General features: G+C 49.9%; 2 protein-coding genes across 21 annotated transcripts in view; both read left to right on the top strand.

Annotated features, from left to right (window-relative positions):
- The first annotated feature begins 957 nt into the window (after positions 1–957).
- On the top strand, positions 958–16,459 carry NIPSNAP1 (nipsnap homolog 1). The gene is made up of 10 exons (XM_004461759.3): positions 958–1,102; positions 7,181–7,308; positions 7,450–7,495; positions 7,764–7,858; positions 11,069–11,139; positions 11,293–11,433; positions 11,722–11,753; positions 12,118–12,212; positions 13,214–13,297; positions 14,634–16,459. The coding sequence occupies exons 1-10, from the start codon at positions 1,017–1,019 to the stop codon at positions 14,696–14,698; spliced, it is 843 nt and encodes a 280-aa protein (XP_004461816.1). The 5' UTR covers positions 958–1,016; the 3' UTR covers positions 14,699–16,459.
- Positions 16,460–16,697: 238 nt separating this feature from the next.
- Positions 16,698–19,593, top strand: part of THOC5 (THO complex subunit 5) — a 38,210-nt gene continuing 35,314 nt past the window's right edge. For 2 of the 20 annotated variants that reach the window (XM_071209850.1, XM_004461753.5), the window contains exons 1-3: positions 16,843–16,910; positions 18,584–18,709; positions 19,449–19,580. In XM_071209850.1, coding sequence (XP_071065951.1) covers positions 19,485–19,580 — 96 coding nt within the window. In that variant the 5' untranslated portion in view covers positions 16,843–16,910; positions 18,584–18,709; positions 19,449–19,484. Of the gene's footprint in view, positions 18,195–18,583; positions 18,710–19,445; positions 19,581–19,593 lie in introns of all 20 variants that reach the window. The other 18 variants (XM_058281609.2, XM_023589746.3, XM_058281613.1 and 15 more) reach the window with 15 other exon arrangements.

The raw sequence follows: 19,593 nt of genomic DNA, 5'->3' as shown, positions 1-19,593 counted from the left end.
TCAGTGGACATTCTTTTCCAGATGTGCAGGGTATACATATCTATGTTTTCTGCGCCTCTGAAAGCCTAGGCACCCACTTCCAAGGTGGCAAATCTGTTCTGGTTGTTGGCAGGAACCTCAGTTTCTTGCCACATGGGCAACTCCAGAGGGCAGCTTGGGCATCCTCATGAATTGACAGCTGACTCACCCTAGCAGGGATTCTTAACCAGAGGTCTGTGGAAAGATTTCAGGGGGTCCATGAGCTTGAATTGAAACAAATCAACTTATTATTTTCTCTGACCTCTAACTGAAATCTAGCATTTCCTTCACTTATGAATGTATATGATAAATAAATTACAGTAGTGTTCATTTCACCTGCCTGGCAAAGGGGTCCATGGAACAAAATACGTTAAGAACCACTGCCCTAGAGCAAGTCCCTTCAATGATTTCAAGTCTGCCTCCAGGGTCTGTGATCTGGAGGATTGTGGCCTGAGAAGGGATTAGTTTGGCTGGTAGGCAAAAAGGCTGGGCAGGGCAGGAGGGCTTGGGGCCCCAGGAGACCAGAAGGTTAAGAGGGATGGAAAGGAAAAAGAGGATGGTGGAGAGAAAGCATCCCTAACCCAGAGCCTTGCCCAGACTTGTTTAAATTGTCAGGGGATTTTAAAATGTATAAACGTGGTCTACGGATTCCTTCCCAGAAAAGCAGACAGGCGCACACACCTTTGCATGCAAATCTGGAGGGCTTACTGCCCCTCATTCACAATGCTCCCATTTTTCGGAGGTGGACGCTGAGGCCCAGAGCCCGCTAAGGGATTAAGTTCCCAAGCGAGTCAGTGGCAACGCCGGAGGGGCTCAAAGCACAAGAACCCCGACTTCCTCCCAGAGTCTGCGGCACTGGGGGGATGGTGGGGTAGGGGAACGTCCACCTGCTCGGGCGCGGAGGGGGATTGGCGGGTGGGCGGGGCCAGGCTCAGTGACGCCCCGCCTCCGCCGCGGGGTTCGGGGGCGGGGCCTTCCTCCAACCTGCTCGCTCCAACATGGCTCCGCGGCTGTGCGGCATCTCTGCGGCGGCGCAGCGGCTGCTGCGGGCCCCGGTACCCCAGACCAGAGACGCTGCGGCGCGGTAAGAACCGGGCCGGGCGGGGCCGGGTGCGCGCGTGGATGCAGGGGTGGGGACCGGGGTCCAGGCCTGGGGGAGGGGTAGGCACTCCTGCGCTGGGAATCCGGGGGTTGAGGCCGGGCTGGGGGTGGGGTGGGGTGCCGGGCAAGATCTAGATCTGGGGATGGGTCTGGGCAAAGAATGGGGTAGGTGGGAAAGGGAGGGGCAGGCTCTTTGTCCTAGTGGGGACCGGGAACTGGGCGGACAATGAAAGATGGAAGGGTGGGAGGGGCAGGCCCTAGACCCTGTGGAGTGAGAGGGCCCGAAGGAGTGGCGCTGTGGCGAAGGAGAAGCCCCCACCCCAGGCCTGTGCCTTGACTGTGAGATACCGCCCACTGGGGACTTCTAGGAAGGCCAGCCCCTCCTTCGGAAAGGGTCTGTTCTGAGGGGAAGAGATAAGGGCAGGGAGTAAAGGGGGGTATCCTCAAAGGCCAGGGATGCCCAGGCCCTCTGCACCCCCACCCTGAGCAGTCCAGAAGGGGCAAGTGAGGCTTGAGAGGGTAGGAGAGTAGTTCAAGGTCACTCCACCTGCTGTCCAGTGGCAGCCCTGGGACTGGGCCTGGTCTTCTCTCACCTTGTGCTTTTTGCATTACAACTGGGTGGCCCCCTAGAAGATGGAGACCTGCTAGGCCACGCACACGGGCAGCCTGGGCCTTTGTCTGGGCCCTGCTCTGGGTCTCTGCCTCCTCCTCTCCAGAGCCTTGTACCTCCCCCACCCCTCCACTTTCCACCCAGTACACTTAGGGCTTGGTGCTGACCTCTCTTCCCCACCAGATGTCAGTTCATTTTTCTCTGTTTTCCCAGTTCCCTGCACAGGGCTCAAAGAACATCTGCCAAAGAAGTGAGGTCCCTCCTGCCTATCAGCCCAAAAGCAAAACTCCAGAGTTCTTTTAGACTTTACCATGAGATGTGAGAACTATGTTTAGTGGGACTGTGGGGCAGCCAGGAGAAAGAAGACAGCCATGTTCCCACCACCCAGCTGCCCAATGATGGGGGACAGGGCTGCCGTCATGGAAAGAGTCTGGAATTTGCCTGGCACCAGGCAAAGCTGACTCAGCCTTTCTTAGCGGGATGGCTTTGGACAAGTCATTTGGCCTCTTCAGGTTCCTCATCTGTGAAATGGGAGAGCTAAAATAGGAGGTATCTCATAGGATTGTTGAGGATTAAAGAGGCTGTGAGGCTTCTAGCACATGATGAACATGCAACAAATGTTGCCCCTTGCTCAAGCCCATGTCAAGGAATTTCTGTGTGAGCCCCTCACAGCGTCAAGGCTGAAAGGGCCTTGGGGGTAGGCGGTGGGGAACAATCTCTTTTGAGCCCCTTGTTTTATAGATGAAGAAACCATGGCTTGGGAGGGGAACCTCACTTCCCCAGGGTTACAGAATCAGTTAGTGGTAGAACCATTGTGTGACAAATATCCAGTGAGCACACAGAAGGAAGGTGGGACTTGGAGGCAGCAGGCCTGCTGCCTCTCAGTATTTGTTCTGTGACTCTGGATGAGTCACTGAGCTTCTTTGGACCTCTGTTTCCTTCTCTGTAAAGTCAGGATGGTGACCCTTGTTTGGTCTTCCACATAGAATTGCTGCGAAGACACTTAGATGAATAATTATCGAGTCCCTCAAGGACTGCTTCACAGTTACTTGCTCCTTGGTCCCACAGAGGATACCTGGAAACATCTCCTCCTGCCGACCTCTCCTTCCCCATCTCTCTCAAGTTACTAGGGGGGCCAGCAGGAGCCCTCCTGGCCTCTGAGGTTTGGGGACAGCGAAGCTGCCAGGGTGGGGCAGAGCGTGGGTTCTGGAACCAGACATCCCAAGGTTGGAGTCCTCTTGGATGTGAATAAGCCATCCTTCAAAAAGACATGGAACATCTCTGAGCCTCATTTTTCTTAATAACATATTGTGAGGATCAGCTCTTAGCACATAGTGCTCAATAAACTGCTTGCCGTGTCAGCCATCCTGCTATTGGCAGAACTTTAGTTCCTCTAGCTAGAGACATACTTCTGGAACAATAAGCAGAAACATGGCCCCTTTCTGAAGCCAGTTGAGTCAAAGAGAAGAGTCTTTTCAGAATGTACATAGAACTGAGCTTCGCAGTACACGCATCTATAATATTCTGGAACATATTCATGTAGGGAGGCATCCAACTGCCGGTCCCTGTGGAATGCAAATGTGTTATCGACTGTAACTTTTCCTAAGAGAGACTGAAGAGTTCTCTGGGACAAATATTTATTGAGCAACTCTCTTGCCAAAAACACTGTGCTAAGCACTCAGAGGGGTATGGAATGACATTAGCTAGTGGTGGCTGCTGGTGTGGCTGGGGGGACAAGACATATATGAGATTGATGAAAAGGTCGAGGGGGAAACATGAGAGGCACTTTTGTGGGAAGGGGTTGGGCTGATCCAGCTGAGGCAGATCCTTCTTCCCACAGGTCCAGTGTCCACATTTTCGGGACAGCATCCATATTTTTGGGAAAGCAGGAGCAGACAAAGCTGTATTGTGTCTTTTGAGGCCTAAGAGTCAATCCTAATGTAATTTAGATACCAGAATCTTTGGCATTTCTGGATGATTTACTGAGATTACATGAAAAAGAAATGGGGACTGCTGTAGAGCAGTGATTCTCAAACCTATTTAAATCGAAGGTTGTTGCCCTATCACCATCCCCCGAGTTTCTGATGCAGCTGGAGAATTTCTAACACGTTCCCAAGTTGATGCTGGCCCTTTTGATCTGAGAATCACTGGGCTAAGGGATCCTGGCTCTGTGGTCACCCACATTTGCAAGGTGGTCAACTCTGGAAAGTTCAGCAACGTGGATTGGAGCTGGATGAGGAAGGACTCAGAAGCCCATGTGGAGGCATTGGGCCTTTGTTTTGTGAGTAGTAGGGAGCCGTGGAAGGCTTTTGAGCAGAGGAATGGTGTCATAAAAATGGTGCCTTATGAAGATTGATGGGCAGAGTAGGCAAAATGGGGAGAGAGTGGGAGCTGGGAGATCAGTTAGGAAGTTAGATGGAATAGTGATCGCTGCTCCCCATGTCAGCACTGCCACCCTTTCCCTAAAAATGTCCCTTTTATTGCACCTATTTTGCAGATGAGGAAAATCAGGCTCAGAAAGATGAAGTGAATAGCCCAGGGACACATGACATGGTAGTAGCCGAGGCGGGGTTTGAAGCCAGGTTTGTCCAGAGCCTGTGCTCTTAAGCATTAATTTTGCTGCTGAATGTGGGATGGAAGAGCCTCTAAGGCCATACTCTGGGCCAAGGCCTGTCCTATTTTTTTCCCCTTTATTTCCTCCTTGCTTTCATCTTTTTCACATGACTGTGTCTTAGCTCCCCATCACACCTTCATTGATTCCCCAAACACTGACTGAGCACACTCCATGTGCCAGGCAGTAGGGATAAAGCAGATAACAGAACAGAGAAGATCCCTGCCCTCCTGGGACCACTTCTGATAGGGTGACAGATGATAAATATGGCCCATAATAAGCAGGAAAATAGTATAGTGTGTTAGGTATAGTGTGAAGGTGGCATGTTTGTGGACAAATTAGAGAGCAGTATCAAAGGGTTGGGGAGTTCAAGGGTAGGAGAACATTGCAGTTTCACTGAGAAAGTGAAATTTGAACTCTTGAAAATGTACATTTGAGGATACTGGCTTCGAGTTTAGACCCTGCCCTGGGATTATGGACAAGGCCCTTTTTGGATTTTGCCTGCAGAAGGGATCTTTAGCGATAGGCCGCTCCCCCCAGCTTATTTGACAGGTAGGGAAACTGAGGCCCATCCACAGGAAGTTTTAGAGGTGGTGGGATGAGGTGGGAACCCATGGGAGCTCTTGGGAACCCCGTCCCTGCACTGAAGCTATTGAGCAAGAGAATTTGCAGCCTGGAAATAATCCCTGCCCTTGAGGGCTGGGGAGGCGGGGGTGGTTCTGGCCTGGCAGGACCTGGCAGTGGGTCTCCTGCTTTGAACTGTCTGTATAAGGCAAAGCACATCACTCCAGCCCCTAACCTTTTTCTTCAAGACTAGTCACTTGGCTGTTTATCTTGGTCAGTAGTGATGTTAATAAATTACTCGAAGCCCAGTCCAGGAGCAAAGGTCTTGGTTGCAAATTGTGACAGCCGCTCTCCTCCCTCCTCCCTGATGCCACTGCCGCCAGAGAAATCAGTCCATCTATATTCAAGCCAAAGGTCAGGTCCCCGTTGACCCTGGCTTTGTTGAAACTACCTGGTTCTTCACAGTGTCTTCCTGGTGCCACCAAGTCAGGACTGGCTGTTCTTGCCTCCACAATGCCCCTGATTTGCCATGTGACGTTGGGCAGGTTCCTTTAACTCCCCGAGCCTCGGTTTTCTCATCTGGAAAATGGAAACATTAATAATACTGCCCCTGTAAGATCGTTGCATAAATTCAGTGAGATCAAGCTATTAAAAAGTTGATCCCAGGTGCCTGGCACAGAGGAGTTCCTTAGGAAATGTAATTTATAGTGAGGCTCCCTTATCCAAAAGCGCCACAAACCACGCTGCCCTCCTGGTAGAAATTGTCTTTTTATTAATGAAGGAAATACACGCACAACGACAGAGCCTATGCATTCAGAAACACTTAAAACAAATATTTTTGGCTTGATAAAAAACTATAATGAATAAAGAAAAAACGATATCACCTCCCTCACCCTTCTCCTGGCCAAGCAGTAGTAACGGTTTGGGACAAATCCTTTCTCGCATTTCTTTATGCCCATACAAACGAATCACCACTTTAAAATTATTTTCTGTTTCATCAGTCCCAATAGCTGGGCCATATTTTGGAAAACGCTAATGCTTTTATTTGCAGGACAGTTTGTTCTAGCCACAGAAAAGGGAAAAGGTTTGCCAGCCCCCAGGCTCCCCACTGCCAGGTTCCCTGGCTGGGAACTTTTCCTTCAGTGGGAAACTTGCTCTTCTAAACCAGGCTGCACACTGCACTGAGGCTGTTGAGCAAGAGGACTTGCAATCTCTGGCGAAATAATCCCCGCCTTATGGGTTGGGGGTGGTGGTTCTGGCCTGGCAGGACCTGACAGTGGGTTGCCTGGTCTGAACTGCTGTGTGTATAGGGCAAAGCACATGCTCACCATTCATTTATTCGCTCGTTCGTTCATTTATTCGCTCGTTCGTTCATTTATTCTCACAACACCCTGGTGGGGTGGGCAGGGCAGATATTTGCCGATTAAGTATTAGCAGAATAAATGAACGAATGAATGACTCTAACCTTACAATGTCTTTCACCCCTATTCTCTGCCTGGAAATACAAAATAAGCCCTCAAGGCTCAGACAGGACCCAACCCCGCCCCCCCCCCCCCCCCACTTCTCTGGAGAACCTGCCCAGATCAGACCCACTAGAGGCAGAATTAAGGCCTTGCTCACCTAGGCTCTCCCAGATGCCCCCCGCCCCAGCTGTAATTGGGTTCTGAGGCCTCAAGGACAAGGCTTATTGGTCTTTGGCTCTCTGTTTGTGGGGGCGGGAGGGGGCCCAGGCCAAGTGCACTATGAACACTGGGGAGAGGGAACGGAACCTGCAAAGAAAGTAGAGTAAAAGAGCCTGGTGTGTTCAGGAAGGACCGTACCTGGAGGGCGGGGTCTACAGGACGGGGTGGGAGGAGGCTAACTTGATGGGTTGAACAGTCAAGGGCTTTGGGTTTGTGCATTAGGCACAATGGATTTCAGGTTGATCCTTTTGGCAAAAGGTTGCAGTTGTGTGGCCCAAGTGGAGGACCCCTAGGAAGGGGGTGAAGTGGAGGCAGGGAGGCCAGAAAGAGAGGTGCGAGGCCGGGCTGCCTCTCCTGGCCTCCTGAGGCCCTACAGAGCTCGAGAGACCATTTGGGCATCCCAGATCTCTATAGAAGAGACCAGATCTGCCTGGCTGGCTCTGATGACATTTCATACTTGAGCTGCCATGGATTCCATGGCCCTGTTCTCAGAACTGTGGGTCATCAGCAAGGGGGAGCAGGGTACCTGAGCAGATGGAGGAGCCAGGGCTCCCTCTGCCTCTGAACGACCCCCTGAACTCCTCTGTCCTGCAGCTTCTATTCCAAAGACAATGAAGGCAGCTGGTTCCGCTCCCTCTTTGTCCACAAGGTGGATCCCAGGAAGGATGCCCACTCAACCCTGCTGTCCAAGAAGGAGACCAGCAGCCTCTACAAGATCCAGTGTGAGTAGCTGCTGAGCCAGCCAACCCTGCCCTCCCAAGGCTGCCCTGGGAGTCCTGGCCCTGCTGGGCTCCCTGCTCAAATCTGCCTTCCTGCAAACCCACACGTGCCCACTTCATCTACTGCTCTGTCTTCTGTTGCAGTTCACAATGTGAAGCCTGAGTGCCTGGATGCCTACAACAGTCTGACGTGAGCATTCTCCGTGTACCCTTCCCAGCCTGCTTGGGTGGGAGACTCCATCCCAGCTCTTTCTCTCCAGCAGCCCCTCGCATGTCCTCCTCGTGAAACTCCAGGGGATGTAGATTTCAGAGCTGGAAGGCCTACGCACATCTTGTCTAGCCTCAACGTCTTAGAGATGGGGAGACTGAGGCCCTGGGGAGGCCTGGGTTGGGACCTTAATCCCAGAGGTGCTGAGAGCTGGTGGGAGCCCTCCCTTCCCTCTGTGCCTCTTCTCTAGTGAGGCTGTGCTGCCCAAGCTGCACCTGGATGAGGACTACCCTTGCTCACTCGTGGGCAACTGGAACACGTGGTACGGGGAGCAGGACCAGGCAGGTGAGATGCCCACCTCCCCAGTGCCACCACCCCCTCTGGGCCTGCTGTCCCCTCTCTCCACCGTGGCACCAGAATGGTCTTTCCAAATGTAAACCTCAACGCTGCACTCCCCTGCCCTCAGGTGGCCTGTGAGGCCCCAAGTCTTTCCCTTCCCAGCCTCCAGCCCCATCTTCCCATTCTTGCCTTGCTCACTGTGCTGTTCCTTCCCAGAACTTCTTTGAGCTCCTCAATCAACACTTCTGCTCTCTGGTTCCAGGCTGTTGTGTATGCTGTTTCTTCTGCCTGAGGCATCCTTTCCCTTTGTCACATCACCTGGCTCATGCCTCTTCTTATCTTTTGCTTGTGCATAGACGGCACCTCCTCCTGGAGGCCTCTCCTGATCCCACACCCCTGTACATGCCTGTGAACTTGTCTGTCTCCCTATGTAGTCTGTGGGTGAGTTGTGCCTTTTTTTTTTTTAAGAAGGTACCGGGGGTTGAACCCGGGACCTTGTACATGAGAAGCAGATGCTCAACCCCTGAGCTACATCCACTCCTCAATGAGAGTTGGTTTTTTTTGGTTTTTTGTTTGTTTTTAGGAGGTACTGGGGATTGAACCTGGGACCTCACACGTGGGAAGCAGGTGTATAACCTCTTGAGCTACATCCACTCCCCAGTTCTGTCTTTCTTAACCACGGAATCCCCAAGACCCAGCACGTGTTTATGGAATAGACGGGGCTCTTGTCTGAGCTTGTTGCTTACAGCTTCCCCAGGGCACCCCGGTATGCCCCATCCCACCCCAACAAACCCACCTCAGTTAGCACCTGCCACTGGAACCCATACATGAATTTGGTTGATTCTTAGCATCTCAGCTATTCAAAGTGGCCTTGGTGTTTAGACCTGCCCTGTCCAAGATGGTAACCACTAACCACATGCAGCTATTTAAATGTAAATTAGCTAAAATTTACAGTTTAGTTCCTCAGTTGCACTGGCCACATTTCAAGTGTTTGCCAGTAGACATGTGGTTTGTACCCAACATCTTGGACAAAACAGCTGTGGAACATTTCCATTGTTGCATAAAGTCCTTTTGGATAGTGCTGATTTAGACTGCTCGGCCTAGGGATCTCTTCGTGAGCAACCCTGACAAAAGGTCCTCTAAGTTTCCTTGAACACTCCCAGCAATGGGGAGCTCACTACCTTGTAAACCAATCTATCTCATCCTTTGACAGCCCTGATAACTGTGTGTGGCTTTAAAAAAATAATGTGACCTGCAGACAGACAAACAGACTGATAGACCGATTCCCTTAATAATTGATTCAGTTTCGGTAACAAACATGGACATCAGTAAGGAGATGAGGGAAAGGCAAACTGTCTTCAGTTCCAGCCACTGCTTAATCCCGTGCATCAGTATTCCTTGGGTTCTCTTAAGTTTGCAGGTTGTGAAATGAGCTTTGAGGGATGGAACCTGAATTTTAAAGGATATCCTTTATTTTGTGTGTCTTGAGGTGTAGGCTCTGAAGCATCTCCATCAGAACCAGTTATGGGGAAGACCCTCTGAGCCAAGTCCTAGGAGTAGGACCCAGAAATCTACATTTTAATGAATTTGTAAGAATCTCTGACCCATCCTCTATAGGGACCACTATCATTGTTAGGAAATTCTCTTTTTAGAGCCTAGGATACCCTCCCTGTAATTTTTACCCGTTGGTCCCATAGTATTAGGTTAATCCTTTTTCCACAGGTCAGCATTTCTGGTTTCGGTAGACTTCTATCCATTTAATACTTTTGCTCCTTCCCTTGGGAAAGAGGCCTTTAAACCATATAGAGTTAGTCCGTTTTGCAGATGGGAAAATCAAGGCACAGATGGAGTCAAAAGGCAAGTGAAGGACAGGCTGGGGATCAGAAGTAGCAGAGGCTGAGCTTCCAAACTGCTGATCAGCCACCTGCCCAAGCTCTAGCCTGCCTGACTGAGCCTTCCCTGGCAGGCCCTCCCATGCTCCAGGATGACCAAACTATTTCCTGTTTTCTCCTCCGCAGTACGATAAAAACACAGTCAGACTGTACAGAGAGTTGTCAGTGAAAAGCAAGCCTCCCCCCGACCCCCTAGTCCTCCAGTCTACCACAATGGTGTCTTTTGTCACAGCTCTTTGGTCTCCCATCAGGAGATCAACCATTTCATATGTTCCCCATCCCTTCAACACGTGGTAGTGCACTGTAAAGGCTGTTCTGTTGCTTCGTGCTTGGTTTCTTTCTCTTTTTATAATTTGCTGTCTTGGAGAGTGTTCTGGATCAGCCCACGTCAGACCTACTTTTCCTTTTGTCCAGCCTGTGCCTCCTGGGCATGGTGTTTAGCTTATGTTTGCCACTGCTCCTGGGGAACACAAACGCATAGCTCAAGTGATTGAGTGCCTGATTCCCATGTATGAGGTCCCAGGTTCAAGTTCCTGAAAAACAAAAGCATACCAACAACAAAAAACCCACACAGGGAAGTAGATGTGGCTCAAGAGATTGAGCTTCCACCTGCCACATGGTAGGTCCCAGGTTCAGTTCCCAGTGCCTCCTAAAGAAGACAAGCAAGACAGTGAGCTGACATGATGAGCTGACACAAGATGACACAACAGAGAGACACAAGGAGGAAAACACAATGAGAGACACAGCAAAGCAGGGAGTAGAAGTGGCTCAAGAAATTAGGTGCCTCCCTCCCACATAGGTCCTGGGTTCAGTTCCAATGCCTCCAAAAAGAAGACGAGTGCACAATGAACAGATACAGCAAGTGTAAACAACGATGAGGGGAGAAATAAAAAATAACAATAATAAATCTTTTTTAAAAACCACAAATGGAAAAACCAACTCACTGGGGAGCAGATGTAACTCAGTTGTTGAGTGCCTGCTTCCCATGTATGAGGTCCTGGGTTCAATCTCCAGTAACTCCTTAGGGGAAAAAAAAAAAAAGAACGTATAGCTCCTCTTGCTTGCTGTTTAAGGAAAGCTGGTTGCGGCCACTATTCCCATTTTCAAGATGAGGATGTTGAGGCCTCGAAAGGTCAAAGCCTTCCTGGCCAAGCTGCAGTTTGACCCCAGGTCTCCTGAACCTGGGGTCATCCCCACTGGGGCAGAGGGAACTCAGAGTGCCCTGTTGCACCAGGGCACCCCCTACATACACACTTAGCCAGTTTTGCAGTAAGCGGAATGGGGTCCCAGCAGCCCCCTGACCTGCACCTTCTACCCCTATCAGTGCACCTATGGCGATTCTCTGGCGGCTACCCAGCCCTCATGGACTGCATGAACAAGCTCAAAAACAACAAGGTATGTCTGGCGAGGCCGCCATCTAGCACACCTCTCTGGATGTTGGTTCTGGCCCAGCCCTGAGCTTCCTCTGCCACCTCGTGGGGCACAGGTGGATGGGCTGGGTGGGGGGAGTCATTCCTGGTTGCCGTGCCCATACTACCTTGCCCACAGGAGTACCTAGAGTTCCGGAAAGAGCGGAGCCACATGCTGCTGTCCCGGAGAAACCAGCTGCTTCTCGAGTTCAGCTTCTGGAATGAACCACAGCCCAGAGCAGGCCCTAACATCTATGAGCTGAGGACATACAAGCTCAAGGTGCCTCCTCCCAATAGAGCCCTGCTGGCCTCCCACCTTTCCTGCTGCGGTGCTGTTTTGTGGGTGGTCCCTGTGCTGGGGATTCTGGCCCTTCCTCCCTACAGGCCCAGAACAGAGCTGTGTATGCACATGTGCATACATGCACATCCAAATGCAAGTCAGGAGCCCCTGGATGAGGCCGATGAACTACTGGGGCTGGAGGGATGTGCAGTTTTCCCCTCTCTCCCCAACTGTGACTGTGGGAATCCAAGGTGGGGCTCATTCTCATCCCCTCTGGTTCTCTTTCAGCCAGGAACTATGATCGAGTGGGGGAACAACTGGTGAGTGGCAGCACTATAGCACTGGGGGCAGAAGAGGGGGTACCCTGCTCCCCCAGCCCCGCCAAGGCCCATGGTGGGCCCCCTTTCCCAGGGCCATCTCACAGGGCAACTTAGCATCCTCTGCCCCTCCTAGATCCTGGAGAAGGATGTCCAGGCAGGAGGTAAGGCTCTCCCAGGGACTTGTGAGGCCTCCCCTCCTAGGACACCCAGCCAGCACCTGTACCTCTCCTCTGAATCATCTCCAAGAGCCAGGGGCCCTCCTCCAGGCCCCTCCTGTGAGGTGTCACTCTGGGTAGACCTCAGGCACCAGCCAGATTCCCAGGCATCCCCCTGACGTCTGGCAGACACCTTCTACCATCCCCAGGGCTCGGGCCATCAAGTACCGGCAGGAGAACCAGGAGGCGGTGGGTGGCTTCTTCTCTCAGATCGGAGAGCTCTACGTGGTGCATCATCTTTGGGGTAGGCTGGGGCCCCCTCTGGGAGCCCCCTGCTAGTCCCTGTTCTTTCATTGATATTCCATATGGATGATAGGGAGGAGCAGAAGGAAGGCTGGTATGGACAGAACGGGGAAGAGTATAGAGAGATGAAATAGGAGTGGGGGCAGGGGCTGGGCAGGCCACGGGGAGGATTTGGGATTTATTCTAAATCTAATAGCAGGCTGCTGCAGTGTTTTAAGTGGCAGCAACATGACCTGATTTATGTTCTAATAGGATTCCTTACGCTGCCGTTGGAGAGTAGTTTATAGGGGAACAAGAGAGGAACACTGGTCCAGGGGAGGGGGGATGGTGACCTGGCCCAAAGTGGGGGCAGTGAGAATGACAAGAAGTCCACAGATGTCATTTGTCTAGATGGATTTGTGGATGAATTGACTGTGTTGCCTGAGGAGAGGAGAAGATTCCAGAAGAACTCCTAGGCTCTTGCTTAAACAGCTGTATGAACAGTGGTGTCATTTACTCAGACCTGGATGGAGTGGATGTCTAGGGAGGAGCAGGTCGGAAGATCAGGAATGTAGTTTTTCATTATTATTATTATTGGAATAATGAAAACGCTCTAATAAGGATTGAAGCGATGAATGTACAACTATGTGATTATACCACATACCATTGATTGCACTCTTTGGATGAATTGTATGCTTTATTCAGAATGTAATTTTGACCCCTGGAAGTGTTATGTTTGAGATGCTGACTGGACATCCAAGTGGAGATGTCAGGGGGGCTTTAGATAGATGAATCTGGAACCCACAGGAGAAGATGGGACTGGAAATATAAATTTTGGGAGTTGTCAGCATATGTACAGACTGCATGAGATTGTCAAAGGAGGCGGTGTTTTGCTAACAGCCTGGGGTCTCTGGGGTGGAGGAGATAGTAGGGCAGGGTTTGGGGCAGTGGGAGGAGAGCCCTGGACTGGTCATGGCTTCAGATCCTTTGTGCCCAAGGAACGAGCACATACCTTTCCCACAGCTTATAAAGACCTTCAGTCTCGGGAGGAGACGCGGAATGCTGCCTGGAGGAAGAGGGGCTGGGACGAAAATGTCTACTACACAGGTGAGGGCTGCCTCGGGGGGTCAGTGGGGTTCTTTGAGGTTATCTGACAGGACTGTGGAATCCTCTGCAAGGAGCTCTAGCCTGCTTGATTACCTCCAGGGATGGGAAGCTCAATTTCAAGACAGTGTGAACTAGTGGGTTTTCTATCCTGGCGGCACATCCCTTGTGATACAGGCAGTCCTAGAGGACTGTGTCCCAGGAACCAGAAGGCAGCCAGGCAGCCCCTGCCTCGGAGACAGGGAGTAGCCAGGTGTCCACTGGGACCTCAGGCACAGTTCATCTTGCTGACGCTGTTTTCTGTTTCTGTAAGATGGTGATAGTGCCTCTTAAAAGGGCTGTAGGGAGAATTCCATAAGCTCAATTATGGTCCACGATCAGGCACAGGCAGCCTGCAGCAAATGGAACCTGACATTTTCAGCTCCAGGTTGTGTGCCGCTTTGTTGGGGACCCCTGAAGGCTACCTGGAGTCAGTAGGTTGATTGAGCCCTCACTGTGCCAGGGCCTCCGGTGAGCGGGGAACACAGAAATGAACACGAGCCCGTCACTGCCCTTGGGAAGCTTATAGTTAAGCTTACAAACTTACCAACTGGTGTGGGGGACGACGTGTTTGCTGGAGGAGTTAGTGGGACCCTCACTACTGAAAGCATGGACCCCAAGTGACAGTATCACAACCCCCCGGAGGCGGGCGCTTGTTAAAAATGCAGCATCTCCGACTCCCCAGACCTACTGAAACAGAATCTGCACTTAAAGAGGAACTGCAGATGATTTGTCTGCACGGTAAGGTTTGAGAACCTCTGAGCTGGCAGAAGGAATCTGACTTCTTGGGTGACCTTGGCCTATTCCTGGACCCATGAGTGCTATATCCCGCCCATCTAAAAGTGAGGCATTTGGATTAAATCTGTGTTTCTCTAACTTCAGCCACTCAAGGACACTCACCGACACTGACATCTTTGCCCTATCAGCATACTGCCATCATTGCAATGATTTTCTTGGTATTTTTCTTTAAATCCCCCTATTTTGTTCTTCACCTAGCTTTGCCCTAAGCAGTACTATCCGCAAAGTCACTTTTTACTCTGCTGGTTATTTTTTTCCTAGACACAGAAAAATGTGTAATTATTAAACATTTTTAAACATTCATCTCATTCCCACCTAAGTCTTTCCTGTCCCACAATTTGAGAGATCTCGCTTTCCCCATGGATCCTTCCAGGAGATCCTCTAGGCTTTCATCGTAGCCCCATCTGAATCCTCCTCCCCCTCCAGAAGTCCATTGTGTGGGTGTGTTGGGGGGGTTGGCTCGCCCCAGCCCCCTCCGAGACCTCCGCTTCTCTCTCTGCAGTCCCCCTGGTGCGGCACATGGAGTCTCGGATCATGATCCCTCTGAAGATCTCGCCTCTTCAGTGATGCCACCATGACCTCCACCTCCTTCCCCTTCTCCCTCAAGGCAGCCACGGACAGAGGAGCTTCCAATCCTGCTCATTTGGTTTCTTCTCAGATCTGTGGGAACTCTGGGGTTGGTGCTCAGCTCAGGTGAGCAGGAGCTGAAGGAGCCAAAGGATCGTCTTTGCCCAGACCCTGCCCGCCATCTCTGCCCGCCTCCTTCCCCTCCTGCTGGAAGTGAGGGAAGAGCAGCAGCCTTTCATGTCTTCCCACATCTTCCCCTAAGAGTCCTCATCTCAAGGCTCCCAGTCCCCCAGTCATCAGCACGGGAATCCTCAGTTTACTTTAGTTGCACAAAGGATAGCGTGTCCTGTGGTTAGAGGTGGGATGGGAAGGAACACGTTCAGGACCAGGCCAGTCACTCGGCAATTTCCTGGGCCACCTACTTGCTGGACTGTCTGAGCCAAGACCCTCCTGCTGGAATCTGCTAAAAACCCTCAGGTCAGCAAGGTCAGGACTTGCCACCAAGGAAAGCTGGGAAAAGAGATGGGGGCAGAAGGATTTGGGAGCAGGAGACAGGCATAGAATAGGGACCCCAGAAGGTAGAAGTTAGAATTCAGAACTTGGGTATGCACCACCGAATTTGGAATTTAGAATCCAGAGTTGGAACAATAAATTAGGTAACAGAAGTCAACTTGGGAGGGATTACTAATACAAAGTGAATGGGGGGAGGCTTATTCACTTCTCTCTAGGTAATAGGGTTGACAACTTGAATGTGTCATTCTAGCTCTTTTGTGCAGGGAGAGGGACAAGACAGTACCTGTGTTTCCCCCATTCAATTTCTTTTCCCTCCATATTCTCATTCGACTGGACAAATCAGGTGTATGGAGTGGCGTCAGTGACCCCCCACACCTTATGAACCCCTGGGTAGCTTGATTCTGCCTTCCAGGAAAACTTGTAGTAGAGTTTCTGGTGGAACCAATTAAATATTTACTATAAAACTTGGTGACTTTTTTTTTTTTTCATCTGCAAGGAACTTCAGCAAGTACCTGAGGCAGGACAGAGTTTGCCAGCTTCCCATTCCCTTCTGGTCGATCTGTCCCTTGCAGGGTTTGTGTTCCCTAAGCCACTGTCAGGGAGGGTGTCTTCTGCTTTGCCCAAAAACAGGAGAAAGAACTGACCTTGTATAACTAGGGATCAGGTCATGATCCTTAGTTCCAGATAAGTAGGATTTACATTAAAATTCCTGGGCCCAGTCTGTATAACGCACGTCAGAGCCAGGAAACACTGAGACTGAAATATTGCATCAGAGTTAGGACACTGTCTTGCGTAAATCGGGTCTAAAATGGGGAAACTTGTGATGTACCTGTGGAAAAAAGCAAGTGTAAAGTGAGGTTACTGCACAAATATGAGTGTTCTCTCATGAACTATAACAAATAGTAGTACATGATGTTAATAGGGGTGTATGGAAAAAATATACCAAGTGTACGCTATGGGCCATAGATAGTGGTAATAGTCTGATCGTGTTCCTTCATAATCTGTAACAGGAATAGGTGTAGCTCATTGGTTAAGCAAATGCTTCACATGTATGAAGTCAGGGAAAGGGGGAGGTTCAATATCCCCAATACCTCCTTAAAAAATCTTAACAAATGTACCACCACAATGTAAGGTGTTGGTGGAGGGGTGACATGGGAATTCTGCACATTGTGCATGATTGTTTTTGCAAGCTCACAACTTCTCTAAAAAAAATAAATGAGGTTACTGCCCTCCTTGACTCAGCCCTCACTTGGTGTGGAATGTTGAAGTGTTTTAGAGAGCCTTGTGCTTTGGGGCACTGAATGACAGTGGTTAAAAAACTAGATTTTGGAGGCAAATACACTGGGGTGGAAATCTTGGCTCTATCACTTTCCTGTGTGATTTCAGCATGTGACAACTTAATCAACACTTTAGTGTTTGTTGCTTACTTAATTGCCGGGCACTGCTTCAGGCACTGGGGAAAGAAAAGCGTAAACGAAGCACATAAGAGTCTACCCTTAGAGCCTCCTGTTTCCTGGTAGCAGCACCCGGCTGTTGACCCATCAATTCCACCACCGTTGGCCGCCTCCCGCCACCACACCGCCCTCCGCTCCTCACTTCCGTCCTCCGGGCCTCTCGTTTGCCCAGCCGCTCCTTCCTTCCGCTTCTCTATGGTGCGTCGCCGGAAGTGGCTTGTTCCCCAGCACAGGGTCGCGACGCGGTATGGTGAGGTGGGAACCCAGGCGGTGCTGAGGGTGGCGGGTCGGGGCGCGGAGCTGAGCGCTTTCCGAAGGGCGTCTTTGGGTCGGGGTCTGGCTTTCAGTTTAGCCCTTATTCCCCGAATCCGCGGCCTCTCGGTGCCCCGCGCTCAGTTTCCTCGTCTGGGAATTGTTCGCAGCGGCATCACCGGGGCCCACGTTGCAACCTCAGGATGACGATGATGAGGATGGTGGTGGTGGTGGAAGTAACCTCTTACATTTATTGGTCGCTTATGTGTGCCCGGTACTCTTTACCTGTGTTGTCAATGTCAGGTTTCCCCCACTTTAGCCTTTCCGATCCTACCTTTGTGGGTTTTGCCAAATCAATTTACCATCTGTGTGACTGAAAGATTTTTAACTGTCACTTTCTTTTTAAAACATTTTTTATTTATAATTGTCACTTTTTAAGCTTAAATTTATTTTAAAAGGAAACTTTAAGTCACTACCGTGAATGGAAAACTGCTTTCACTTGTCATATGTGGGAGAAAATAACAAAAATTAGTATAATTTTAGCTGGTCACTTGTTAATAAATTCTGTCCAGATTTCATTGTCTATTTAAAGCTCTGAGACAGCCCTTTTTACAAAGGAGTGTTAATATCAGCTGTTAAAAACAAAGGGGTGGAGCGGATGTGGCTCAAGCAGTTGCGTGCCCACCTCCCACTGGGAGGTCCCAGTTGGGTTCTGGTACCTCCTGAAAAAACAGAAATAGACAACAAACAAAACGGACAATAAAACCAACTCAGGGAAGCTGATGTGGTTTGGTGATTTAGCACAGGGTTCTGCATATGAGATCCCAGGTTCAATTCCTGGCCAGGGTACCTCAAAAGAAAAGCAAAAAAGCTGCTTTCCTTGAAAACCATCAGAAGTTTCAAAAAAGGATTGGAAAGGGGTTAACTTTCTCCGTAGGTGGTTACTGTTTTTCAGGATCACCCATTCATCATCTAAAATCTCATCCCCAGCCCCAGATCATCTTCAGCACCTTGTGATAATGTCAACAACCATCCCCTGAGGTAGGGACAGTTCTCATTTGATTTGTGAGGAAACAGACCCAGGGAGAAGGAAAGTGATTTGTCCCAGGACTGGTATCCAGAAAATATTAGAATGGAGACTTCAATTCAGGGTATTCTGACTCTGTCATAATGTGCTTTTGGCTCCTTCAGTAAGTGTTGGTGAAAAGTGGATTGGGATAAGGCAGACAGTGCTGCCCACCTTGGGGCTCTGGTGGCAGCCAGGAGAAGTTGCAGAGGTAAGGGTGCTTTGCGACTCTAGAGCCCCATGAAATCTAAGATTCCGTTCTTTTAAACTTTAGGGTCAAACGGAGTTGATGGGCTGGGAGACAACAGTATTGTTGTCAGGAACACTGATGTGGCATTGATGAACTCAAGCTTTATAGTTTATTAGCTGTGTGACCTTGAGTAAGGCATTCACCATTCTGAGCCTCAGTTTTCTCATCTCTAAAATGGGGATAATAGTTCTTATCTCAAAACTTATCTCAAAGCTTTGTTGTGGGGCTCAAGTGAAAACATACCCAGAAAGTGCTTTGCACATGGTGATCAATCAGTAGTATTGGGAATGGGCTTTTAATGCTTCCAGGTGGAGAAGTTTGGATGCTAATTCTACTTTTTTTTTTGCCAGGTTCATGGAGGAGAGGGCAGAACTTAGTCTAGGTGGGGAGGTCAAGTAACTGTGTTCAGTGATACATATACAAAGAACCTAAAGGAGGGACCACCTTGTGGAGATCAGAGAGGCTTCCCAGAGCAGGTGAGCATTGCTTAGTCTTGAAAGTGAGAGGAAGAAAGAACCAAAGGTGATTGTAAGCAGAGGAAATAACAGGGAATATTTTGGGACCCAGGAATGGTACATATAGTTGCAGCCAAGGAATAGAGGTTGGGGAGGGCGGTGGGAAGAGGAATAGGAATAGGAATGAAAGAAATGTGGTTGGAGAAAAGGTTGGAGATAGAGCATGAAGGGTTTTTATGCCACACGAGGGAATGTGGATTTCGTTTGGTGTCTCATGAACAGCCAGCAAAGGTTTTGAAACAGATGAGCTTTCAGATTGGTCTTTATTTAAGGGAGTTTAGACAGCAGTGTTGGGCAAGGCTGGAGGCTGTTAGAGTGGTCCCAGGGAGGAATGCAAAGAGCCTGACCTAAAGTAATCATTAGGTCACTGCGTGAACACCTGGAAAAGGGATGCTTCTGTGGAGAGGGTGAGCAGGATGTGGGTATGGGGACAAAAGGAACAGTTGAAGATAATTCTGAGGTCAGTTTGGACAGTGGAATGGATGGTGACACCTTTACAGGAGGTAGAAGTGGAGAAGATGAGTTTATTTTGGACAGGATGAAGGATGATTCCCCGTTTTTCAGATTTGTAACTGAGTCTTACAACTTTAGAAGGATTAAGAGGTTTTTTCTTGAGTTATCAAATCTGTAAGTGGCAGAATTGGTAGTTAGACTAATTTTCCAACTCCAGAAAATCTCAAAAACTTTCTCCTCTTAGAAGGTCTCTGCTGTGTCCTCCTGATCTCACTGAACAACCATGTCATCAGAATCGAGCAAAAAACGGAAGCCCAAAGTGATCCGAAGCGATGGAGCCCCAGCTGAGGGGAAGCGCAGTCGATCTGAGACTGAGCAGGTATGATCAGCCA

The sequence above is a fragment of the Dasypus novemcinctus genome, chromosome 19 (genome assembly GCF_030445035.2).
Source record: "Dasypus novemcinctus isolate mDasNov1 chromosome 19, mDasNov1.1.hap2, whole genome shotgun sequence".
NCBI lineage: Eukaryota > Metazoa > Chordata > Mammalia > Cingulata > Dasypodidae > Dasypus > Dasypus novemcinctus.
Note: the sequence above shows the minus strand (reverse complement) of the source record. Positions and strands in the feature narration are given on the sequence as shown.

Bases quoted from the DNA above. Each gene is read 5' to 3' on its own strand.
- NIPSNAP1 (XM_004461759.3), top strand. From the start codon at position 1,017: ATGGCTCCGCGGCTGTGCGGCATCTCTGCGGCGGCGCAGCGGCTGCTG. The intron at 1,103-7,180 runs GTAAGAACCGGG...TCTGTCCTGCAG, and splicing joins ACCAGAGACGCTGCGGCGCG to CTTCTATTCCAAAGACAATG. The intron at 7,309-7,449 runs GTGAGTAGCTGC...CTTCTGTTGCAG, and splicing joins CAGCCTCTACAAGATCCAGT to TTCACAATGTGAAGCCTGAG.